Below are 19,560 nucleotides of genomic sequence, written 5' to 3' on the forward strand. Positions count from 1 at the left end.
CGCAGGACGGTAATGAGGTTCCTCTGCAGTCGAGAATGTTTATCATCAGAGTATACATTTATAGTGTCCACTGTAATGCTTAATGCTGCTACCTTTGAAGCGTGGACTGACTTGGAACAACACTGGTACCATTGTTCCTTCGAATGCAGAGCAAAGTGCTAGACACTATGTTTATTTACATGTGGCCAAGGTCATCGGCAGAAAATGACTGGGAAGAGGAAGAACACGAAACTAGCGAATGAGGTTTGCTTACCTGAGCCTGCTCGATCGTGGAGGGGCAGGGATATCCTTCTCAGCCTTGTTGTGCTGGCGTCATCCACTGTTCGCAACCAACCGTATGTAAATATCGCAAACTCGCTAACAGAGATGAATCCAGCCCCTGCTCAGACGACAGACTCATGGGAGGAGGCCGTTGCAAAATATGTGAAAAGCCTGGATCCTGACAAACAGCGCGAGTTCCAAGCGCCTGCCACTGTCGAGGCATGCTTACAGGTTTTATCCACAAACGGCACGAGAAAAAGAAGCTTCACCCGGATAGCCGAGTTTCTGGGACCGGTCATTGATTCCCTGAAACGGCTAGAGGGAACTCTCGATGTGATTGTACAAGTCAACGCTGGGATTGCGTCACCAATATGGGGTCCGCTTCGCATGGCAATCACGGTAATTTAACTCGCCTCGATGATGCATCATGTGGTGCTTGGACTAATTGCTAAGCCTCATTAGATTGCCTGTCAACACGTTTCAGCTCTGGAGCGACTTGCGTTTATTGTCGACAAGATTGCACAATCGGTTCAGCGATATCAGGATCTAGCAGCACTGTTTGCTTCCCACGCCGGAGTCCGGGAGGCAGTCGGGCGACTATACTGTGAGCTTCTGCGGCTATGCACCTGTATGGTCAAGTATCAGACACGTCGACTTCGATACATCTTGAATCCGTTTGGAAAAGAATTCGCGTCCATCTCGGAGTCGGTGGACAATCGGGCAGCGGAGATAGACCGTGCTGCTCAAGCAGCTCATTTCTTGGAGGCCAAGGAAGTGAGGGAGAGATTGGCCCAAGAGACGCGAGGTTTGCCTTGTCTATATTTATTATTCCGATTGCGCATTACTGATTTTTGACCATGCTCAGAACAAAATCTCCATCGAATCCGCTGTTGGCTATGTCCTTCCACAGTCGAGGATGACTTGCAGCGATATCTTTCCCAGTATACAGACGAATCTTGCGACTGGGTGCTGCAGTCTGATCAATTCCAGAAATGGCTCTCGTCGCCCAGAAACGAGAGGCTGCAAATTGTCGGTCGCCCTGGTAGTGGGAAAAGTACTCTTGCTGCCTTTCTCGCCAAAAGCTTGTCGCAGTATGGACGGGTTCTGTACTTCTTCTGCGATAGAAAGAATCCCGAGAAAAATGAATCGGTCTGCATATTAAGAACGCTTCTGGCGCAGCTCTTGCAATATGAACCAAGTATGGCTGACCAGATGCTGAGTACTTACCAGCAGAGTGGACGGGCTGTCCTGGACTTGCTGAGCATGGCTTCTGAGTTATACCAACACGCGATTACCCATCTGAAAGGCGAGAAGTGTTACTTTATCTTAATCGACGATGATACAGATTATTGGCGACAGTCCCTTATCCCCAACGATGACTCCGCGAGCAGAGCTCAAGGAGGAGTTAGTCGCACACAGGGCTCAAATAAGCGCGCTCAGTACAAATTCTTATTTACAGGAAACAGGGAAGACAGCACCGCATCCTGTCATCTGCTGCATTTGGACTCAAGATATATACAGGACCAAGTTCACTCCTACGTACAAAGACGGATCAAAGAGATCCCGTCCATTGTGAACACCGATCTGGAAGAACAGGTTGCGAACAGAATTTCAAAGCAGGCCGATGGTCTGTGGTTGTATGCACGGTTACTGATGGATGATATTGCGCGGGCGCCCAGCCGCAAAGTTGTCACAGAGTGTCTCTCATCTCTGCCCCTGGGTCTTTCCGAGCTTTATGACCGCATAATACAAGAGAATAATGGCCGACTATTTGATTACGAACGAAGATTTGCCCTGTGGTTCTATGTCTGGCTGGATATCAGCGACATCTTGCCCAGTTCTCTACTTCAGGAGGAAGACCGTCTACCTCTTCAGATCATGGAGATTGTGTTTCAGTACGTTAATGATGGGGAGCCTGTGTTTGACACGCCTGCATTAGCAAAAAGACTGGCTGGCTCTTTGGTGGATGTTCGTCGGACGATTACAGGTTACGAAGTAGTAGCTGTTCACCAGTCTTTCTATCAATATCTTTCGAAGGGGAGCCTTTGGACCAAATCGGACATATTACTGCAGCCACTACGGACGAAGAAACTGCTACGAGGAATTGTGGCTGTGTGGTATTTCACCGAGTGCCCAGAGTCGCAGCAGCATCTAGATGAGTTAAGAAGTGCTTCTTCCGCTCCGATCAGCTTTTACAAATTTGAATCCCACTTTTCCTTCCACTACGCTCTACTGCAAGCATTGAAATGCACAGGATTGTGCTCCGATGAGCTTTCCAAAGAAGACATGATGATTCAGCAGCTTACCGAATTCTTGACGTCCGGAAAATGCTTGCGTTGGTTCGAAATAGCAACCATCATTAACTTTGCCGGAAATTTCAGCAAGCTTCTTGACAACGTCCTGGGCGCGCTCACAAAACTGTCTAATAAACTTTCCAAAGATGGCTGTAATTCTCCAGCGTTAGCGGCCTTTAATGAACACCGCGTGGCATTCTTCAAGTATTGGAAATATGTGCTGTTGAAGACGACACCCTGGGACCCTAATCGCCAGAAGCCTAGTGTGATAGAGCCATCTGGATTTAGTGAAGACCCGACATGTCAGAAAATGCTGGAAATCGCGACCAGATGGAGTGAAGAGACAGACCTTTTCGCTCGTCAGGATGAGAACTTGGCAAGAGTGAAGGTTTGTCCACGATGTCGAGAGGCCTTACCGAGGTCGGTGAACGAAAAACTGCATATCTTGAGATGCAGGACAACTCCACTGAGTCATCGTGCAGCAGCGTGAGTTTGGTATAGCAATGCTTTGAGTAGGAAGGGCGTATTTCCAGCCATAAACTGTCTAGTTCGCTGCTTGCCTGTCATTTTTATCACCGAGTGGCTGTATCGCGTATGGCAGGTGTGTAGCTGCTCTAGGGTGCTTAGACTCAAAATGCGGCCTTCATTAATCCCATGCTTATCGTTCAAATGGAGCTATCTACCATGTTTTCTCATAGCCTGGACGCATTCAGAGTAGATGTGGATCTGAAGCATCCAGATATCGGCATTAGACCATCCCATCTAGAAAAATCCAGATTATACATCTGGGTGTTTATATCTCGAGATTAGAGGCAAAGAAGATGTACTTATATGAGAATAATATTAATACCATAGTATTCGATAGCCCTACTATGTGATGATTTGATACAGCATTTGAGAATGCATATCCATACTCTACGAGGAGGTGATAGCACTGATTCTCGTGATAGTTCTCAGATGATTTAACATCCTAAAGATGATTTTCATTTGTGTGTCCATGGAGTTTCGGCTGTCAGACTTTCGGGGCGAAAGTGATGTCTATGTGGGATCATCCTCGGAGTCTCGGTCTCCACAGACGAGACACTTTCCGTCGATCCCAAGAGCTAAGAATGCTTAGCTTGCTTAGGGCTTATCTAGATTATGACATCCTACTATCATTTGGTGAGGCTGTAGCTGTTACTCCACATAGCTCCATCTTTAGCTTCATTCACCTTGGAATGAAGAAGGCTCTCTTGCTCCAGGATGAATATTGCTTATCAATATGGGGTTTTGGGTATAGGTTCTAGTATTGCGAGCATGACCTCAGAGGTATAAAGACAGCGCTTATTGACCTGCATCTCGGTAATGAATGCCTGTAGGCCCCAGCCCCAATCCTGTCAGGGTGGTCATGGCCCTCGAGCACCTCGGACTGGACTACGACTGTGCTCCTCTTGAATTCGGTGAGGGCAAAGGCACACCTGGTTAAAGGGCTCGGTGCTGGCTGGGTCTGTACTTACGCCTCCTGAGGAGTACCCGGCTATTGAGGCTTATATGGAGAAGCTAGATGCGCTGCCTGAAGTGAAGGCTGCTTATAAGAGAGCTGTGCCTCCTATGCTGTAGGTCAGCTGTAGATGCCTGGTTTTACTAGTGATTACGAGGCGGTACTGCATTTGCTCATAGTTAGACTTCAAAAATGGTGCTTACTTTATTGGCATCGTTACCCCTCAAGAATTCGGAGGAGACCTTACCAGTGAAGGCGACTGTAGCGTGGAGGGGTACAGTCCACACGCAGATTTCCTCTCACCAACCGATATAATAGCCACTAACTACAGCGTAGTACAGAATTAAACCTTCTGGACTTCCAGAGACCGAACCGTCAGCAAGTCGGAGACTAAGATTGGCGCCACACGACTCCAGGGGCTCCATGGAGCCGCGGAGCGTTGCAAAACTCCACGGAGTTTTGGTCTGTTCACTGTCAAAAAAATCTCCCTTGTCGTATGCCCGCCAGTCCGCTGAGGCCAATACCTGAGGAGATCTTCAGTCCCTCGGCACCAATTACGACTTACGACTATTAGCCTCAAAAAAGTACAAATACCAAGAAGCCCCAGACCGGCCGATCTGGCGAGAGATAGAGCCGCTTTCTCTTCAACCTTAACTCAGAGCACTTGTAATACCTCCATCCTCAATTGGACTCAGGAAATAGAAAATAGAGGAAAACCAAATGCCGACCCAGCACCGCATCCTCTCGCTTGTCTACAACGACTTCGAAGCCCTCGATCTCTTCGGCCCACTGGGCGCCATCATCCCTCGCAGCGACTACTACAGTCTCGAGCTCGTCAACCTCCACAACCTGGACTCGCCACATGGCATCGAAACCTCCATAAAGAACGGCATCGGCGTGATCCCCACCCTCTCACTGGTTGAGGCCCTCAGGGAGGACCACCAGTTCGACACTCTTTTCATCCCGGGCGGGTTCGGCATGCTGCCGCTGATCTGGGACCCGATCCTGCTGCAGCGCATCGGGAAGCTGGTCGACCGCGCCGCGAACGTTTTCACTGTGTGTACCGGGTCCATCCTGCTAGCTGCGACCGGTCGGCTGGACGGGAGAAAGGCGACGACGAATAAGCGGCTGTATGATGAGTTGACTCCTAAGTGTATGATATAATGGCCGCATCTAGGTTTGGGACCTCAAGAGCACGTGCTAATCAATCGATCTGCTAGACCCCGGCGTCCAATGGCAGAAGCGTGCCCGCTGGGTGCAGGACGGAAAATTCCTGACTTCCTCCGGTGTTACGGCGGGGATCGACGCGGGCTTTGCGTTCATGGCTAACACGTATGTTGCGCCAGAGGACCGCCAGGCTCATCCTGAGGGTCAGAAGTTTGCTTCGGAGGGAGAGGAGACTTCCATTCCGGGCTTCAACAAGGAAAAAGCTCTGCATCATGCTCATTTCGTTGCGTTTGGTTTGGAGTATCGCTGGCACTCGGATCCTGCTGATGATCCATTTGTGGATTTGCCTGGAACAGACGGCAAGGCATAGATTTGTACTTGATTCCTCGATGGATTGAATAAACTATTTCATCAGGACCGTAGGGTGTTGATAAGGAAGGAAATCGGATATATGGATTAGATAGTTGACATCATATAGGAGCCATTGGCCCGTCACCCACGGCATAATATAACTCAGCGGCAACGTAGGCATCAGCGCTCGAAGGAGCCGTGGCGGAGTCACTCCCTCCCCCCATTCTGATAGGCTCACTCTGTAGAGACGGAGATGTGTGATTCATACGAGTGCCAGGAGTACTACCATAGGACTCGGCAAATTGCGAAGTGCCCAGGTCAAGGAGGCCAGGCAGGTCTCCCAGGGTAGCAGACGAGACCTCCTGGTATGACCATCAAATGGTGGCGGGGGAAAGTCCAAGGAATGCCAAAAATTAGGGCTGAGACCATTGGAAAGAATTAGGAGCATGTCTAACTTAGCAAACCCTTCAGCTACATTCGCACACATCGTCACATCCAACAGCGGAAAGCCGTCGAAGGGGGGCTGCTGCTCTCGCACTGGCGCGGGGCAAGCATCCCAATTTAGATAATATGTCTGCATTGAAGCAAGTTATTCTCATGTCTAATTCATCTATGCTTAGTTGTTGGGTCGTGAGAGAGACATAAGATGTAAGATAGATGTGAATGAATCCGACTTTGTTTATTAAATAGTACCTACATCCTCCAGTCGATTCCATCATTTCTCAAGGCAGACCTATTCCCCAGAGAACAAGGTCTTAGCTGACACAGAGGACTTAATAAAAGACACCGACATATCGCACCCCACAGTCCTTCGAATAATGCCCAGTCAACATCCTAGGCTTATATCCCCGCTTGGTCATACTGTTGAAAAACGTCCTGTAGCCCTCCGCAGTGTCACTATCCTCATAATACCAAAGCTGGACACCATAGCCCGGGCCCGTATACCTCTCCCAAACCGAATCGAAAACAGGCTTACCATTCACCGAATGTGCATGAAGATATGTTGGTTTCCATTCGGCAGCATTCACACCCCCCTGCATGACACCCGTCCGATTGGCGTAGTAGAGCCACTCTCCCTTCCAGTCCGAGGAGGTGCGTTCCCCCCAGGTAGCCGAATAGCGCAGTTCATTGTTGATCGTGTAACCGCTGAGGGAGGTGAGACGCAGGGGTGCCAGGCTAGCAACCTTTTCCTTGAGCTGGTCAATCTTCAGATCCACCGCTTGTTTCCAGACTCCGATGGGAGATTTCTCCCAGATTGTGACGAAGCGTCGTTGGCCGTTTGGGAGGTTGTACCCGTTGAGGACCACGGGATGGTATTTCTTGCCGCGGAGCTCGGTGGAGAGATCGTTGTACTGGGTAGCTGTGAGACCGTGTCGACTAATCCAGGGAACGGCGGAGGTAGCGCCTGTTTTCTCCCAGATGCTGGAGAAGAGAGTTTGGTTCTGTTCGGGGGAGTAGTACCCATTGACGTAGGTGAGTCTGTATCCGGCATGGGTGCGCTCCTGGAATTCGGCTTGGTGGGCAGTTCCGTTGAGTCCCAGTTCGTAGTGGAATAGCTTGGATACGTCTGCTGTGTAGGCTTGGGCGGCCAACAGTAAGACCGTCGTTAGGAGCTTGGAGAGCATTCTGCTGTGGGATTTGTATCAATGATTAGGGGGTTCGAACCAGTTGATGATTAATAGAATTTGCCTTGAAAGGAAAACAAAAGAGCGACAAGAATTATGGAAAGAGTGACAAAGAATGGTAGGCAGACGAGTCTGTCTCTAAAGAATGGCCATTCGAAGTTGAATTGACAAAGCAAAGTTGGAGTTGAGGATATCCCCTTTAAACAACATATCTACGTATCTTGTCTCTAAAGCGTCATAGTCTACTCCGTATCCACTCTTGTAATAGTATTTACGAGAAGGCTAACTACAACGGGGGACAGAATGCGACTGGGATTACTTTATACGACGCATTTCCCCCGTAAGTAGACTCGATATCCCTTGGCGCCATCAAGAATACGAGATGAAGGAGCCGATTGCTCGGCAGATTGCATGAAGTCCTGCGCGTCTGGAACAGAAGTTGAACCCTCTTAATGGCTGGTAATAACGAGCTATTTCAAGCTCTGCTATTCGCCCCTGTTTCAAGGCCCCTCTGGTCTTTCCACCCTGGTCCTGAAGCCGGTTATCACAACTCCACCATAGGCCGCCCATCATTCAGATTTATGTCAATTCAGAGACAGCTTCCTGCTGCCTGTTAAATATCTTCTTCCATTCTTTTTCCTTGCGCTTAGCCGCTCGCCGCAGATAAAGCCCCAAATACATGCATAACAAGTCCTATACTGAAGATCAGGACACACTTTCAGCACCCACTCACGACGGAGGGTGAAGAGCCATTCATGAAATGTGATGTAGGTGTAGAAGATACCTGGTATGAGATGATTGGATTCGCAATTTCCCATCTAGGAAGACTAGGAAGCTGCTGATATGCTAGCTCACGAAGGGGGCTTGGAAGCATCTACTGACTAAGTAGTAGAGTGACCCTGCATAAAATGCAGACGTGAACCACTCATCAACTCTCAACTTACCACTGTTATCCTTTCCAGTTTCTCCACCATCATGAACTGGAAACAGGACATGAAATTCATCGGGCAATCCAAGGTGGCATATGCATATATCCTCACTGAACCACTCTACCCACATTTTGGCTCACTGACGAAGGCTCATGTCTGGAAAGCCAAGCCACTTAGTAACCGGGTAGGCTCGAGTCCACTCTGATATCTGGGGACTCTATGACCAGCTGCCGGAAGAATCCACTCTAAATATGACCCAGTACGAAGAGATGATCAGATGCTACATCTTTCATGGTTTTAGGATGAACTCGGTACTCTACTATCAACAATGCAAAGACTGCTGGCCAGAGTTGGATCCAGAGCGAGAACAATAATATAACTGCTACTGAAATACCTGCAGTTTCCAGTTGAGGACATTCATCTCCTGGAAAGAGTCTTACTACCTGACCCTGGCGCACGTCCTACGGCGAATGAAATTGAATGAAATACTAGACAATGGGTGGCTAGACATGTAAGACCGTTGCGCCCAGAAGAAAGCGGTTGGGAACAACGCGATTGGATCAAATGAACAAATCAAGTTTCATTGTCGGCTTAGAAACAGTTCGCAAATCTTTCTTTGCGTGTTCAACGGAGCCGACGTCGACGTGCTTCACTCCTTCCGTTGACCCGGTGGCATCAGACAGGACACGGCCTCGGGTGTGGACCGTAGGCCTGCCTATGGGACCAGAGTCTGACCAGGAACCACGTCATCTGTGAGGCAGATGCGAGTAGCAGCTCCATGTTACTTGCCTCATACTCTGCTCGAACGCCACTGCCAGCCTAGCCGAGCACTACGTTGGTATATTGGCACGCTTGTTGGCATTTCCATCGTCGATTACATTCACGCAACGATTGCTTTCTAATGTTTCAATGGCTGCACTTACTCATGGATACGTTTTTGATATTGCCAACCAAACAATGGCCGTGGAAGACGAGGCCATCAATAAGCCCTATAGGCCGATTCGGACTTGCCTGCCCAGCCTCGAAGCAGCGAGGTTACGATGGGCATTCAGTTGGTGTTTCTTTTCGCTAGCCTTAGCAGCTCTCTCTGGTCCCGAGCCGGAGCCCTTTTAATTCTTTGGGAGATATGGGTGGCTTTCTGCTATGTATGGCCGAAGCCCAACCACTGGTTCTTCCGCAACGCCTTTTCAGGGGTGGGACAGGTTATGTTACTCAACTGCTAAACGAGGTTGTACGCAATATTGCACCGGAAGTTGACATGCGCCTGGACCTGGATATCTGGAATGCTGCCTTCGTCATGGCCACCGTCCATGTGCAGGAGTTCCACAATGTGGATGGTGACCGAAGGACTGGGAGGAAAACCCTCCCCTTACTTCTCGCAACAAGGGGTGTTATCCGACTGCGCCAGGCTACGGCAATGGCACTCATTGCAGGCAGCTGTATGTTTCCAACCTGGGGATGGCTGAACTGCGGGCCAGGAAAGTCCTTGAACCTGCATCTTTTCGGGGTACTGCAGGTTATAGCCGGGCTCGGCACGGCTATTCGGCTGGTATTCGCCAAAATCCAAAACGATGTATGAGATCACTTACAAATATTGCTATGTTTCTATATTTTTGTTCCTGGAAGTGTATTTAGTCCAGCTGAATACGGTTGTCTCCTAATAATTGGCCATATAAATTACTAGTGATTTGTGAGTCGAACTAGTACTATTGATTTCAACACCTGTAAATTTCGTCAGTTGCAACTTGCAACAGTAAACAGACCTAACACTGCACATCAACACTCTAGGCGGAGCTGAAAAAGATGTAGGATGTACCTGTCATAAAATCGATTATAATGTATTAATTCACATTGGTTTCTATCTATATACATAGAGACCATCAGTCCAGATTCAAGAGAGAAAAGGACCATTCTCATTGGATCCAGGTTAAGTAATCTAATATATTTTGGATTCGCACTGCAAACATCATTATAGGGAGATTCTTAAAGGTCTGGATGCATGAGTAGTCCTTCTATGTCCATGCAGGAGTTGTACTAATAAGGATAGCATAGCATCTTTGGGCTAAATTAAAAAGCTATAAGAAATAAATTACTTAGAAAGATCCTCCCCAAAAATTCCCTGCTAAAGGTGTTACCGTGTTACAAAAAAGTGCTCTTAGAACTTCTAAATAAATCTTCCCCTTGGGACCATGCAGTCGGATATTAACCAGAGAATTTTCTATCCAGACTGGACACTGAGGCCAGGATAGAAAGTATTAATCCTTAGGGTTTAGACTAAATGTGGCTATGAACATGAATTTACATATAAAAAGATAGGAGGGTCATACTTAGATGTTAACCTATTCCAGCATCAAGAGTAGTAGGCGCAAATCACAGAGGACATGAGAATGATGAGATAGGAGGAGCAACACTAGCAAATGCGCCATACTACAGAGACGGAGGCAGGTTTCCATGGTGCATAAGTAGGTACTATGTACTTTGTTGTGTATTTAGTGTAAAGTAATGTTCATGATTATTTCTCAGTAGACAGAGTGCTGTCATTAAACATGGTTGATAGACTGAGTCTAGTCCACGCCAGTCACGGAAGGTGGTATCTAGGAATAAAAGCGGGAGCCATAGCAAACCTGCTTCTAATCTCTAAGTGGTCAATTAGTGTATTAGCAATATGCTGTGCGACCCACTATAGCTTATAATCCCAAATTAGCACTGTGACATCCAATGATGTTGCTTTTTGCTTTTACCACTGGCACTTCATTCTTTCTGTTGCAAGGACACTTCTTGCAAACAGTGTCAGATCTAATATTAGAATGTAACAAAGTAGGCGAAAGTCTGGTGCTGATTGCCATACAAAAGAAAACAAAGAAGGTTGCCACAAGTAGAGTTGCAAAACCAAACTGCTAAAATTGAATCCAACACTCACCGAACTCACAGCAGTTTGGGTTCAGTCCCTAGCCTAGGGAATTGCACTGGTTTCAGTTTCCCTAGGTTAAAACTAATTTGAGTTCAGTTAAAACCATTAGTTATGGTTTTTAAGGATTTATCAGATTTGATTAACCAACCCACACTATTTCAGATAAAAATCACTAATTTCTAGGATTTCCCTAATGATTTTAATATCACTAGATAGCTCTAGATCTAGGCTATTTAAATATATAAATATTAATTTAAAATACCTAGTGGTTGCTAAGATATAAGGGAATAATCATTTTTATTAGGGGTTGGTATGGAAGTGATATGGATATATATATATATATATATATAACTAATAGTTAATAATTATTATAGATTTTTAACCACCCCTCATTCAGCCCTATTGATATTAAATTAATATTTTAGATATAGATTATTATAATAATAAATACTATATATTTCATATAAAAATACTAATTTTCTATAGGTATAGTGATAGTATGGTAGATAGTATAGTAGTTAATAATTATTTAAAATTTTAAAATAGTTAAAATTCACTGAATGATAGTAGTTAAACTCAAACTAAATTAAACTAAATCTAACTATAGTTAGTTAGCATGGGCCTAGCTAGGCCTATTTAGGCCTATCTAGGCCTAGTGGTGGGTTTTTGTGGTTAAACTCAAACCAAATTAGAACAGATCAGGTTTGGTTCTGATTTCTAAAATTTAGACTCAAAATCACAGCGGTTCGGTTCCAACCATAGTTGGACTCACCTGAACTCAGACTGAATGCAACTCTAGCCACAAGTCTTTTAGCTGCTAAAATATAATGATGTGGAGGATATATGACTCCTTGACTAACGCAAACAGCCATTAAGACGTCAGTCTGATGTGTAGACTTACAGGAAGTATTAATAATATTCCATTATGTCATTGACTTTGGTTCCTCTGTAACATACTCCTCTCTATCACACGCAATCCTATGCACTATGACAGCCCCTCCTTTGCTACAGGATGCAGAAATCACTGCACAAGCATGTATTTGGCATTCTGTATTGTTGATTACCTCCCCTGACGTGCCCAACGAACTAGCTGTTAAAGCCTGTAGCAGACAGGGGCTCTCAACCAAGTTCTTTCTCCTTCACAACTCCTAACTCAACTATTGTCTAAATTGCCCACCATGTCCTATACCCCGGACACGAAACAACTTGGTAAGAGAAGAAGAGAGACGCACATGGCTTGAACAATGGTTGACTAATGCTTGTAATCTACAACTTCCCACCCCCAGAGCTTATGCAAAAGCTCCTGGATAAGACCTTTAACTCCAAGGACGATGAGTTCTTGATGGGTCTGCTAGATGCAGTGCAAAAAGATACTGCCACGGACTACACCAAGACCCATGGGTTCGACTTCAAGGAGATCAATTGGCGCATTATCAAAGAAATGTCTAAGCCTGGGCCGCATTTCGATCTTCGGATGGCTGGGGGTGTATATAGGTTCGACAATAATGACCTAGGTTTTTATGAATTGCTTGTGGATTCATCCATGAGGGCTGTCTTTGGTAACATTTGGCCCCTCCTTTTCTCCGTCCTTCGCTGGCCTTTTATAGCGAACAATAGACTAATAAATTGAGCTGCAGTGGATGGGGAACCCACCGAGCCGGTCCAAGTCAAGGAAGGCTTGGTCATCTTTTCGACCAAATCCCAACATAAATTTGAACTGTCCTTCACGTGTTCTCAGATCCTCGGAGAGGAAATTTCCATCCCGTCCTTTGCCGGTCACTGCACCATTGCTGGAGTGGACAGCAAGATCTCGACCACCGGGCGCAAGTTCTACCCGTGGGGTGACGTCCCGGATGGGACGGATGATGAGATTGACCACAGCCCCCAGGGAAGTAAAACAGTTCCCGAGCATAAGTTAACGGCAGTTGAAGACGCACGAGATGGCGCCGCGATCAACTCGCTCGCTGTGGCGATTGACTTCATGAGCACCAAATATACCCCTCCCAGGGATATTGTGTACCTGATGGCAGTGGATACAGGAGACCTCTATCTTGAAAGCATTCATTTTACCGCGACGATGTTGGGAATTGGACTGGGGGCGTTTCTGTCTCTAAGCGGGGACGCGATTGGAGGGGCTCTCGCCGGAGCTGCCGGCGTCCAGGTATCTCGAGTCATCGCGGCGGCCGTGAAGACAAGATATCAGACGAAGCAAATGCGAAAGATGAGAGATTACATTGCGGTCCAACCGGTAGACTTGCGAGGATGGTTGAAGGAACGGGTGGAGATGTTCGTTAACGAGTATTCCAGAGACTACCTAGAGAACTCGGGCATGACCGACGATGTTGCGGGAAAGGTAGAGACCGAGTACAAGATCGAGGCTGGTGGCCAGTTGAGAAGATTGGTTAGAAAAAAGTTCTCCAAGTTCCATCATCTCTTTGAGACGGACTATAACAGCACGTTCGATACGGCTGTGGCGGAAAAGTTCAAGAAGGAGGTATCAGCTACGTACCTCAAGGGTCTTATTGAAAAGCAGCGTGACGAGAGACTCATCACCAAAGACTTGCCAAGGGAGATACGGAAGCTACAAAAAGAGCAGGAAAAATTGGATAAACAACAGAGAAAGGAGCTGGAAGATGCGGGCAAATTGCCCATTGGCAAGCAAAACAGAAAGAAAGAAGAAATTCGCAAGAAATACGAGGCTGATCTGAAAAGGACTGAGAAGGACCTCACAGACAAGAGCGAGAGGGAAAAGGAGCTAAAGGAAAAGGATCGAGGCAAAGACATCGATGGCAGGGTCGAGGATTTACAGAAGGAAGCGGAGGCGCGTCGCCGGAGAGAAGCAAAAGCTCAGAGGGAAAGACGAAGGGGACGAATTATAAGACTGCACTAAGAAGGGTGAAATTCACCTAATGAATATATTTGGGGGAACTCTGGTAGTCTATTCCCGATCTCACGCATCTAATATATCCTAACCAATTCAATTCAAACACTCTGGAACTGGTAATCAAACTCCAGATATGACGACTGGACGCCGGAAAGATCCATATTCTTGTTCACTGCGTTCCGGATCTCGATCTTCCACTGAGTAAAGGGCCCTGGCAGGGCAAAATCATTCTCTGTCGGCCAGGCAATATTGCCGTCCACGACGTCGTCCCCCTCGGCCTTGCTGGACTCCGTATTGTATCGAAAGGTGACCTTGAGCGGATCATGTCTGAAGTAGAATCGCTTCAGGCGGTTGTTCACAATGGTCTCCTTTCCAGTGTGTGTTAGCTTGACCTCGAGCCGGTGATTGTCCGTTTTCGCCCCCTTTGCAAAGAACCGTACTTTGGTAAGTCGGACATCAGCCTTGCCATTAAATACATCAGCGGTTGGAGGCACATCGACGAGGAGCATGATGTCCTTTTTCCCACTCTCTTTGATATCCTCTACATCATCCTCCTCAAGCATAAACTTGGCCCCGAAGTGCGTCTGCGGTGGCTGGCCCTTCTTTTCCTTGTATACCATGTTGTAGCGTTCGTATAGAGCCGCCTGTGCCTTTCTGAGATGAGTGAGGTTATACTGAGAAACAGAAACACCCTTGAGAGCCTCTCCGATGATTTGAGCGTCGCTGAGGGCCACGAAGCTGTACGCTCGTTCTTGCTTGTAGAGCCACAATTGCGCTGTCTGGACTGCATCTTGGTTCGTTTTTTTCATAAAGGCCGTCATAGACGGGTGGTCAGCGCCCAGATTCTCATACTCGTCACGCACGAGGTCATTCTTCTCGACCTCCAGTGAGTCCAATTCACGATGATACTGAACCAATAAGGTGAGGTCGGAATTGTATCGCACGACCGCCGCATTACGTTGGGAAACGATTACTGTAGTCAAGTTAGCAGGGGCACGATTGTTGTTACTGTCTTTTCTGTTTTTCTTCTCTTGAGAGACGTACTAATATACGTTTGAAATTTCTGCTTCAGGCCCTTGAGGATGTCATCACCGAGCGAAACCTCAAAGTCACTCAGTAATCTCTCAAACTCTTCTACGTCTGCTATTAGCTTTTCGGCACCGGGATCTGTCAGCTGAATTCTGCCATCCAGGACTTTGTATCCCTCGTGCAGACTTTCGAAGGATCCATTGATGCGGTGCAGTTTGGAGAGCAGGTACTTCTTGGGGATTAGAATGCCATCATCCTTCTCAATATCGTTCAAGCCTTTGTCAAGCAGACTGACGGTCTGCAAGGCGACCATGGCGGGGTTTCCCTGGACGAAGAGCACTTGGCTTATCGCAGAGACTAGTTCGTCGAAAGAAAATGTGAATTTCTCCTTGATTTTCTGAGCGACTTTTGCAGCCTCATCCAGCACGGCCTGTCTAGCTGCTGGGAATGCATCTGTCAAACTCTCAATGGTGGATGCACTGCTGTCCAGGTCAGAAATAGCCTCCTGAATGAGGCGATTCTTCAACTGAGTTGTTGAGTCACATAATCTGCCCCGGTTCCTGATCGCATTCAGCCGTGCAATTGCATCGCTCCCATTATTGAACCAGTCCTTGTAGGTGTTTTCAACGAACTCCAGCTCACCCAGAAAGTACTCGGCAATGTTGTGATAAGAAGTAAAAGAGCCCCGAGGGACCTCGTCCGGACTTTTTCCATAGAAGTCCACGCCGGACATGATATGCTTCAAGGTCATCTCGGCCTCCGATGTGAGACTCGTCAGACGTTTTACCGAAACAGGAATGTCACTATTTTTGTCGCTAACAATGCACAGGCGGGGCTCAGCTTCGCGGTATGCCTGCACCAAGGGCGACTGGGCCACTGATGATGATGATGGACCGGAGATCATCAGAAATGGCTTAAGCCTTTCCTGCAGGTGCTGCAGGATGGTGGTGCTCTGTGCTTTGTTGTCCAATGATCCAGACCAGAACAACAGTTTGGCCTTGTCTAGTAACATACGGCACTGGATCGGATGCGCGTAACAGACCTTGGTCTGGAGGAGAGCATCGACGTCAACAGTAAATGCGATGATTGGCCTTTGGTCCTTCCCTTGCTGTCCGCTCTTGCCAGGCTTCTCGGAACCCCGCGAACCAGTGCCATACATGCCTCCATGGACATCGACAGCATTGCTCAGCGCGACATGCAGGTCATCGACAGTAGACCCCAGAGCTCGCCGGAGTCTTCTCACTTGCGTCCGAAAGGAACTCAGCTGGACTTTCCGAATATCTTCAGTCGTCTTCATATTACTCGGCGGTTCGTAGACGACCTTCACATCCTTCTGCTCCAAGATACTAATGAACTCAGTGATATCGTCCCAAAAATCTGCCGGCCACCTCTTCTTAGAATCCGCTAGGTGATCCAGGATGCGATCCGCGATCAGGGCGCTGTCGGACGACTTCACCCCAGCGATTACCGAGACTTGACCCCCATCCCCTCCATTGCCTCCATTCTCACCTACCTTGGCATCCAATTGGTCCAACGGCGTGTAACCCCTGCCCCCGCGCGCTACAACAATGATTCGTTTTTGGTCAGCCGTTCACATGCTCAAGTCAAGTCCGCGTCCGGTGATGTGCACCGGGCGTGTGCGTTTGCGCACCTTGGATGCTGAGTCCCCGAGCGGTGGCCACTGATAAATCCTCGACGTACATGTCGATGACACCGCCTTTGTACCCGTTTGGGTAATCATGGTCTTTACCATCAGCCCCCGAGAGGGAGATGGCAAGAGCTTTGGCAACGTTTTCGAGACCCAGGAGTTCGCGGGTGAAGATGCCGAAACGGGCCGGCGAATCGTCACTCGCGTTGGTGGCCGAGATGCTCCTGTTCAGCATAAATCTCTCGCAGTAGATATCCAGAGGGGCCTTCACACCGGTCTGGGGTGAGATCGGGTCCTCCGATACCGAGAGAATTAAGGTGGCATCGTGGAGGGGGTACCGGATGATGTCGGGGTCAGGGAGTACGTCGGGCATCGTAGAGTTGAGCAGACTTGGGGTAAGTTGTGTGTAAAGACCGGCGTCAAAAGTTGGGGAGCCGAGATGTTGAGAAGGGGCAGGTGTTATGCATTCCTGTTATTTCCTTGCCCGTCCTGGGCTGGGAGGCCTTCCCTGTCACCCTCCTTTGACCTCAGTGGCGCTGAGTCTCATGTAACGATGCCTGGTGACGCGTAGATCTCTGTGGCAGCGAACTTAATGCATATCCATACTTGATGACGTTTGGGTCTGGATGACCCCGAGTTTGATGTAACCACACCTGGTGACGTGTATGGATTCCGCCCACGTACTGGGATTCATTTGAGCTATGCGTCCATGGAGAATTCTGCTCCTCGACTTAACGCAGCCCGTCACTTGGTCAATGTCAAATATACATTATGATGCAGCCTCTGCAATCGTAGGTTCACTAGTTGGATGGCACCATGAACCGTGCACGGGCAACACTCAGAGAAGAAGCTTAAGAGTAAAACAAATAAGCCCATCAACCGAGCAGACCAAGATAAAGTCAAATCTTTTTCTTTTTTCTTTTTGTTGGCCGTAGCAGAGACCTTTTCTTCAACTTGCATCTAGAATGACCAAGTCCCTTCCAGTCAAAGAGCTCCACGAAAAGCTCAAGCATAAGACCACCACGGACAAATGGGACATCTTAGTCTCATATTCGGAGAAGCAACTGAATCAATTTTTGAAGAAGACCTGGGATGCCTCAGCCTCAGTCGATTTCACCAATGTTCACTTTGAGCAGAACCTGGGGCATGGCAAACATGCCTACACCCAGATGTACGATCTGAGATTCCATGCCCCTGATCTCGAGTTCGACACCACGTCTGGATATGTTTACTTGACGATGCCACTCAGTGGCAAGTCTCGCGCCACAGATGACAAACCCGAGGATGCCATCGAAATCCCAGAGGGTCACTATAGTTTTAAGGTCCGGACCCAAATCGTGGGAATGAAAGGCGACGGTGGTTCACAGGTATGCGAGTAGTCTTGATTTGACATTCCCGACCTCTGTAATGGCGCTAACTGACCCAGACGAGTGACAGTCTCTTCCATTTCGATGACAACTCCGAGAGCACATACTACATCACTTTCCACTTTGACACCCAGAATTCAAATTGGCAATGCTTGGTGAAAGATAAATCTGACCCGGCCCTCACAAACGACTTGAATCAACTGGTCAACGAGGTCAAAAACTGGTTCGCAGCGCACGACAATGTCCAATGGATTGATTATAGCATGGCAGAGGTGTCTAATAGCTCCCCAAACTCCGAGTCTGCCAGCGACGACCTGCTCACACCGTCGAAGTTTGTTTTTTCGTGTCAGCCCGGGGTGTTGAGTGTCTTCATCCACTCCAAGGGAGGCACCAGAGGGCTAGGAAACAACCCTCCACAGTTCGGGTTGGAACATGAGCAGCATGTCACCCCAGTGCCCACGGAGTATCATGCCAGTATCATCATCTCACGAGAGCTGTTCCTCGAAACATACCTGGTGAAGAACATCAAGAAACTGGCCTCGAGCCTCTCTAAGAATGATCCCGTTAAGATCATAAGCGTCGACAATGGATTGAAGCTGGAATTGCGTTACGACAAAGACAAAGTGATTAAATGCGCCAACTTCCGAAGTTATAGCTACGACATGGCATTTGAGGACTTGAATGTGGACATGAACACACACCCGTTGGTGCTCACCGTCGAAGATGATGCAAATGACCTGACACCTAAAGCATCGTGGAAGTGGGATTTCTCTGGAGAAGTCGTATATACGAATATCCCCCACTTCAGGGGTCTACCTTTTCAGATGTCGGTCAACGTAAGCGCCAAAGTAGAAGAGGTAAAATTCTCCGTTACTGGGGTTCAGCAGTCTTTAACTGACCTTGCTTTAGCATAAAACGGATTTTGCCGAAATCAACGGAAACGTGATCAATGCCACTATCAAATTTGGCGCAAACGATCAACCGAAGGTTACGTTCGATCGAAAAAACTTCGATCGCCTCATCAGTTTCAAATTGGACACCTTTGATCTTCACATGCCACAACTGAACTTCTTCCGGACTCAGAACATCTTTGCCCCAGGAAAGCAAATGATCAACGCCAAGAAGTTGATGCTTCCGTATGATTTGGTGCTGCTGGGCGATATTAATGTGGCGTAGTAGGAGTAGTGCTATGCCTCGAAAAAGAGTTTCGTGTGTGTGTTTCTATCTAACTTAGGCGGCAGGTTTCTTCCCACAGGAAGACCCAAAGGGAAACAGAGGGGAGGAAACGATCCTGTTGGTGATGCAGCGAACATGTATGAGTCTCGATCAGCTCACTGTGGCCCGAATAACGCAGGCGTATAGTTGTAATAACAGCTTTTGCAATGATCAAAGTGACGTATTTATTATATTCGCCTTGCGTACTGTTGTCGCTCGGGCACTGTTCGCCTCTTTCATTCCCTAGCCTGAGATGCAGTATCGCTCTTGAGAGGAAAGCCCCCAGTCTGCCTTTCTCGAAAAGTATAGACTGCTAGTACAGATCTTCTGAACCAAAACACCCTAGAGGCTGCCCGAGGACAGGATCAGAATCCCTCTAGAGCCAGCATATTGCGTATC

At 47.8% G+C, this 19,560-nt stretch overlaps 7 protein-coding genes across 7 annotated transcripts, besides 1 other annotated feature; 5 read left to right on the forward strand and 2 right to left on the reverse strand.

Moving 5' to 3' along the window:
* Positions 1 to 366: 366 nt before the first annotated feature.
* On the forward strand, positions 367 to 2,894 carry NFIA_003580 (ATP-binding protein; the record flags this gene model as incomplete). The annotated part of the gene is made up of 4 exons (XM_001258898.1): positions 367 to 660; positions 724 to 1,066; positions 1,172 to 2,818; positions 2,863 to 2,894. 4 exons carry the CDS (start codon positions 367 to 369, stop codon positions 2,892 to 2,894), a joined length of 2,316 nt encoding a protein of 771 aa, XP_001258899.1.
* Positions 2,895 to 4,755: 1,861 nt separating this feature from the next.
* On the forward strand, positions 4,756 to 5,572 carry NFIA_003590 (putative ThiJ/PfpI family transcriptional regulator; the record flags this gene model as incomplete). The annotated part of the gene is made up of 2 exons (XM_001258899.1): positions 4,756 to 5,188; positions 5,256 to 5,572. The coding sequence occupies 2 exons, from the start codon at positions 4,756 to 4,758 to the stop codon at positions 5,570 to 5,572; spliced, it is 750 nt and encodes a 249-aa protein (XP_001258900.1).
* A 754-nt stretch (positions 5,573 to 6,326) lies between these two features.
* On the reverse strand, positions 6,327 to 7,178 carry NFIA_003600 (uncharacterized protein; the record flags this gene model as incomplete). Its single annotated transcript, XM_001258900.1, has 1 exon — positions 6,327 to 7,178. One exon carries the CDS (start codon positions 7,176 to 7,178, stop codon positions 6,327 to 6,329), a length of 852 nt encoding a protein of 283 aa, XP_001258901.1.
* A 1,838-nt stretch (positions 7,179 to 9,016) lies between these two features.
* NFIA_003610 (uncharacterized protein) lies at positions 9,017 to 9,686 on the forward strand (the record flags this gene model as incomplete). The annotated part of the gene is made up of 2 exons (XM_001258901.1): positions 9,017 to 9,162; positions 9,299 to 9,686. The coding sequence occupies 2 exons, from the start codon at positions 9,017 to 9,019 to the stop codon at positions 9,684 to 9,686; spliced, it is 534 nt and encodes a 177-aa protein (XP_001258902.1).
* Positions 9,687 to 11,345: 1,659 nt separating this feature from the next.
* Positions 11,346 to 11,368: a microsatellite.
* Positions 11,369 to 12,196: 828 nt separating this feature from the next.
* Positions 12,197 to 13,908, forward strand: NFIA_003620 (uncharacterized protein; the record flags this gene model as incomplete). The annotated part of the gene is made up of 3 exons (XM_001258902.1): positions 12,197 to 12,227; positions 12,305 to 12,577; positions 12,656 to 13,908. 3 exons carry the CDS (start codon positions 12,197 to 12,199, stop codon positions 13,906 to 13,908), a joined length of 1,557 nt encoding a protein of 518 aa, XP_001258903.1.
* Positions 13,909 to 14,000: 92 nt separating this feature from the next.
* NFIA_003630 (uncharacterized protein) lies at positions 14,001 to 16,952 on the reverse strand (the record flags this gene model as incomplete). The annotated part of the gene is made up of 3 exons (XM_001258903.1): positions 14,001 to 14,875; positions 14,947 to 16,491; positions 16,583 to 16,952. 3 exons carry the CDS (start codon positions 16,950 to 16,952, stop codon positions 14,001 to 14,003), a joined length of 2,790 nt encoding a protein of 929 aa, XP_001258904.1.
* Positions 16,953 to 17,544: 592 nt separating this feature from the next.
* On the forward strand, positions 17,545 to 19,122 carry NFIA_003640 (uncharacterized protein; the record flags this gene model as incomplete). Its single annotated transcript, XM_001258904.1, has 3 exons — positions 17,545 to 17,946; positions 18,006 to 18,782; positions 18,856 to 19,122. The coding sequence occupies 3 exons, from the start codon at positions 17,545 to 17,547 to the stop codon at positions 19,120 to 19,122; spliced, it is 1,446 nt and encodes a 481-aa protein (XP_001258905.1).
* Between the last annotated feature and the right edge of the window lie 438 nt (positions 19,123 to 19,560).

The sequence above is a fragment of the Aspergillus fischeri genome, genomic scaffold (genome assembly GCF_000149645.3).
Source record: "Aspergillus fischeri NRRL 181 1099437636265 genomic scaffold, whole genome shotgun sequence".
Lineage (NCBI taxonomy): Eukaryota > Fungi > Ascomycota > Eurotiomycetes > Eurotiales > Aspergillaceae > Aspergillus > Aspergillus fischeri.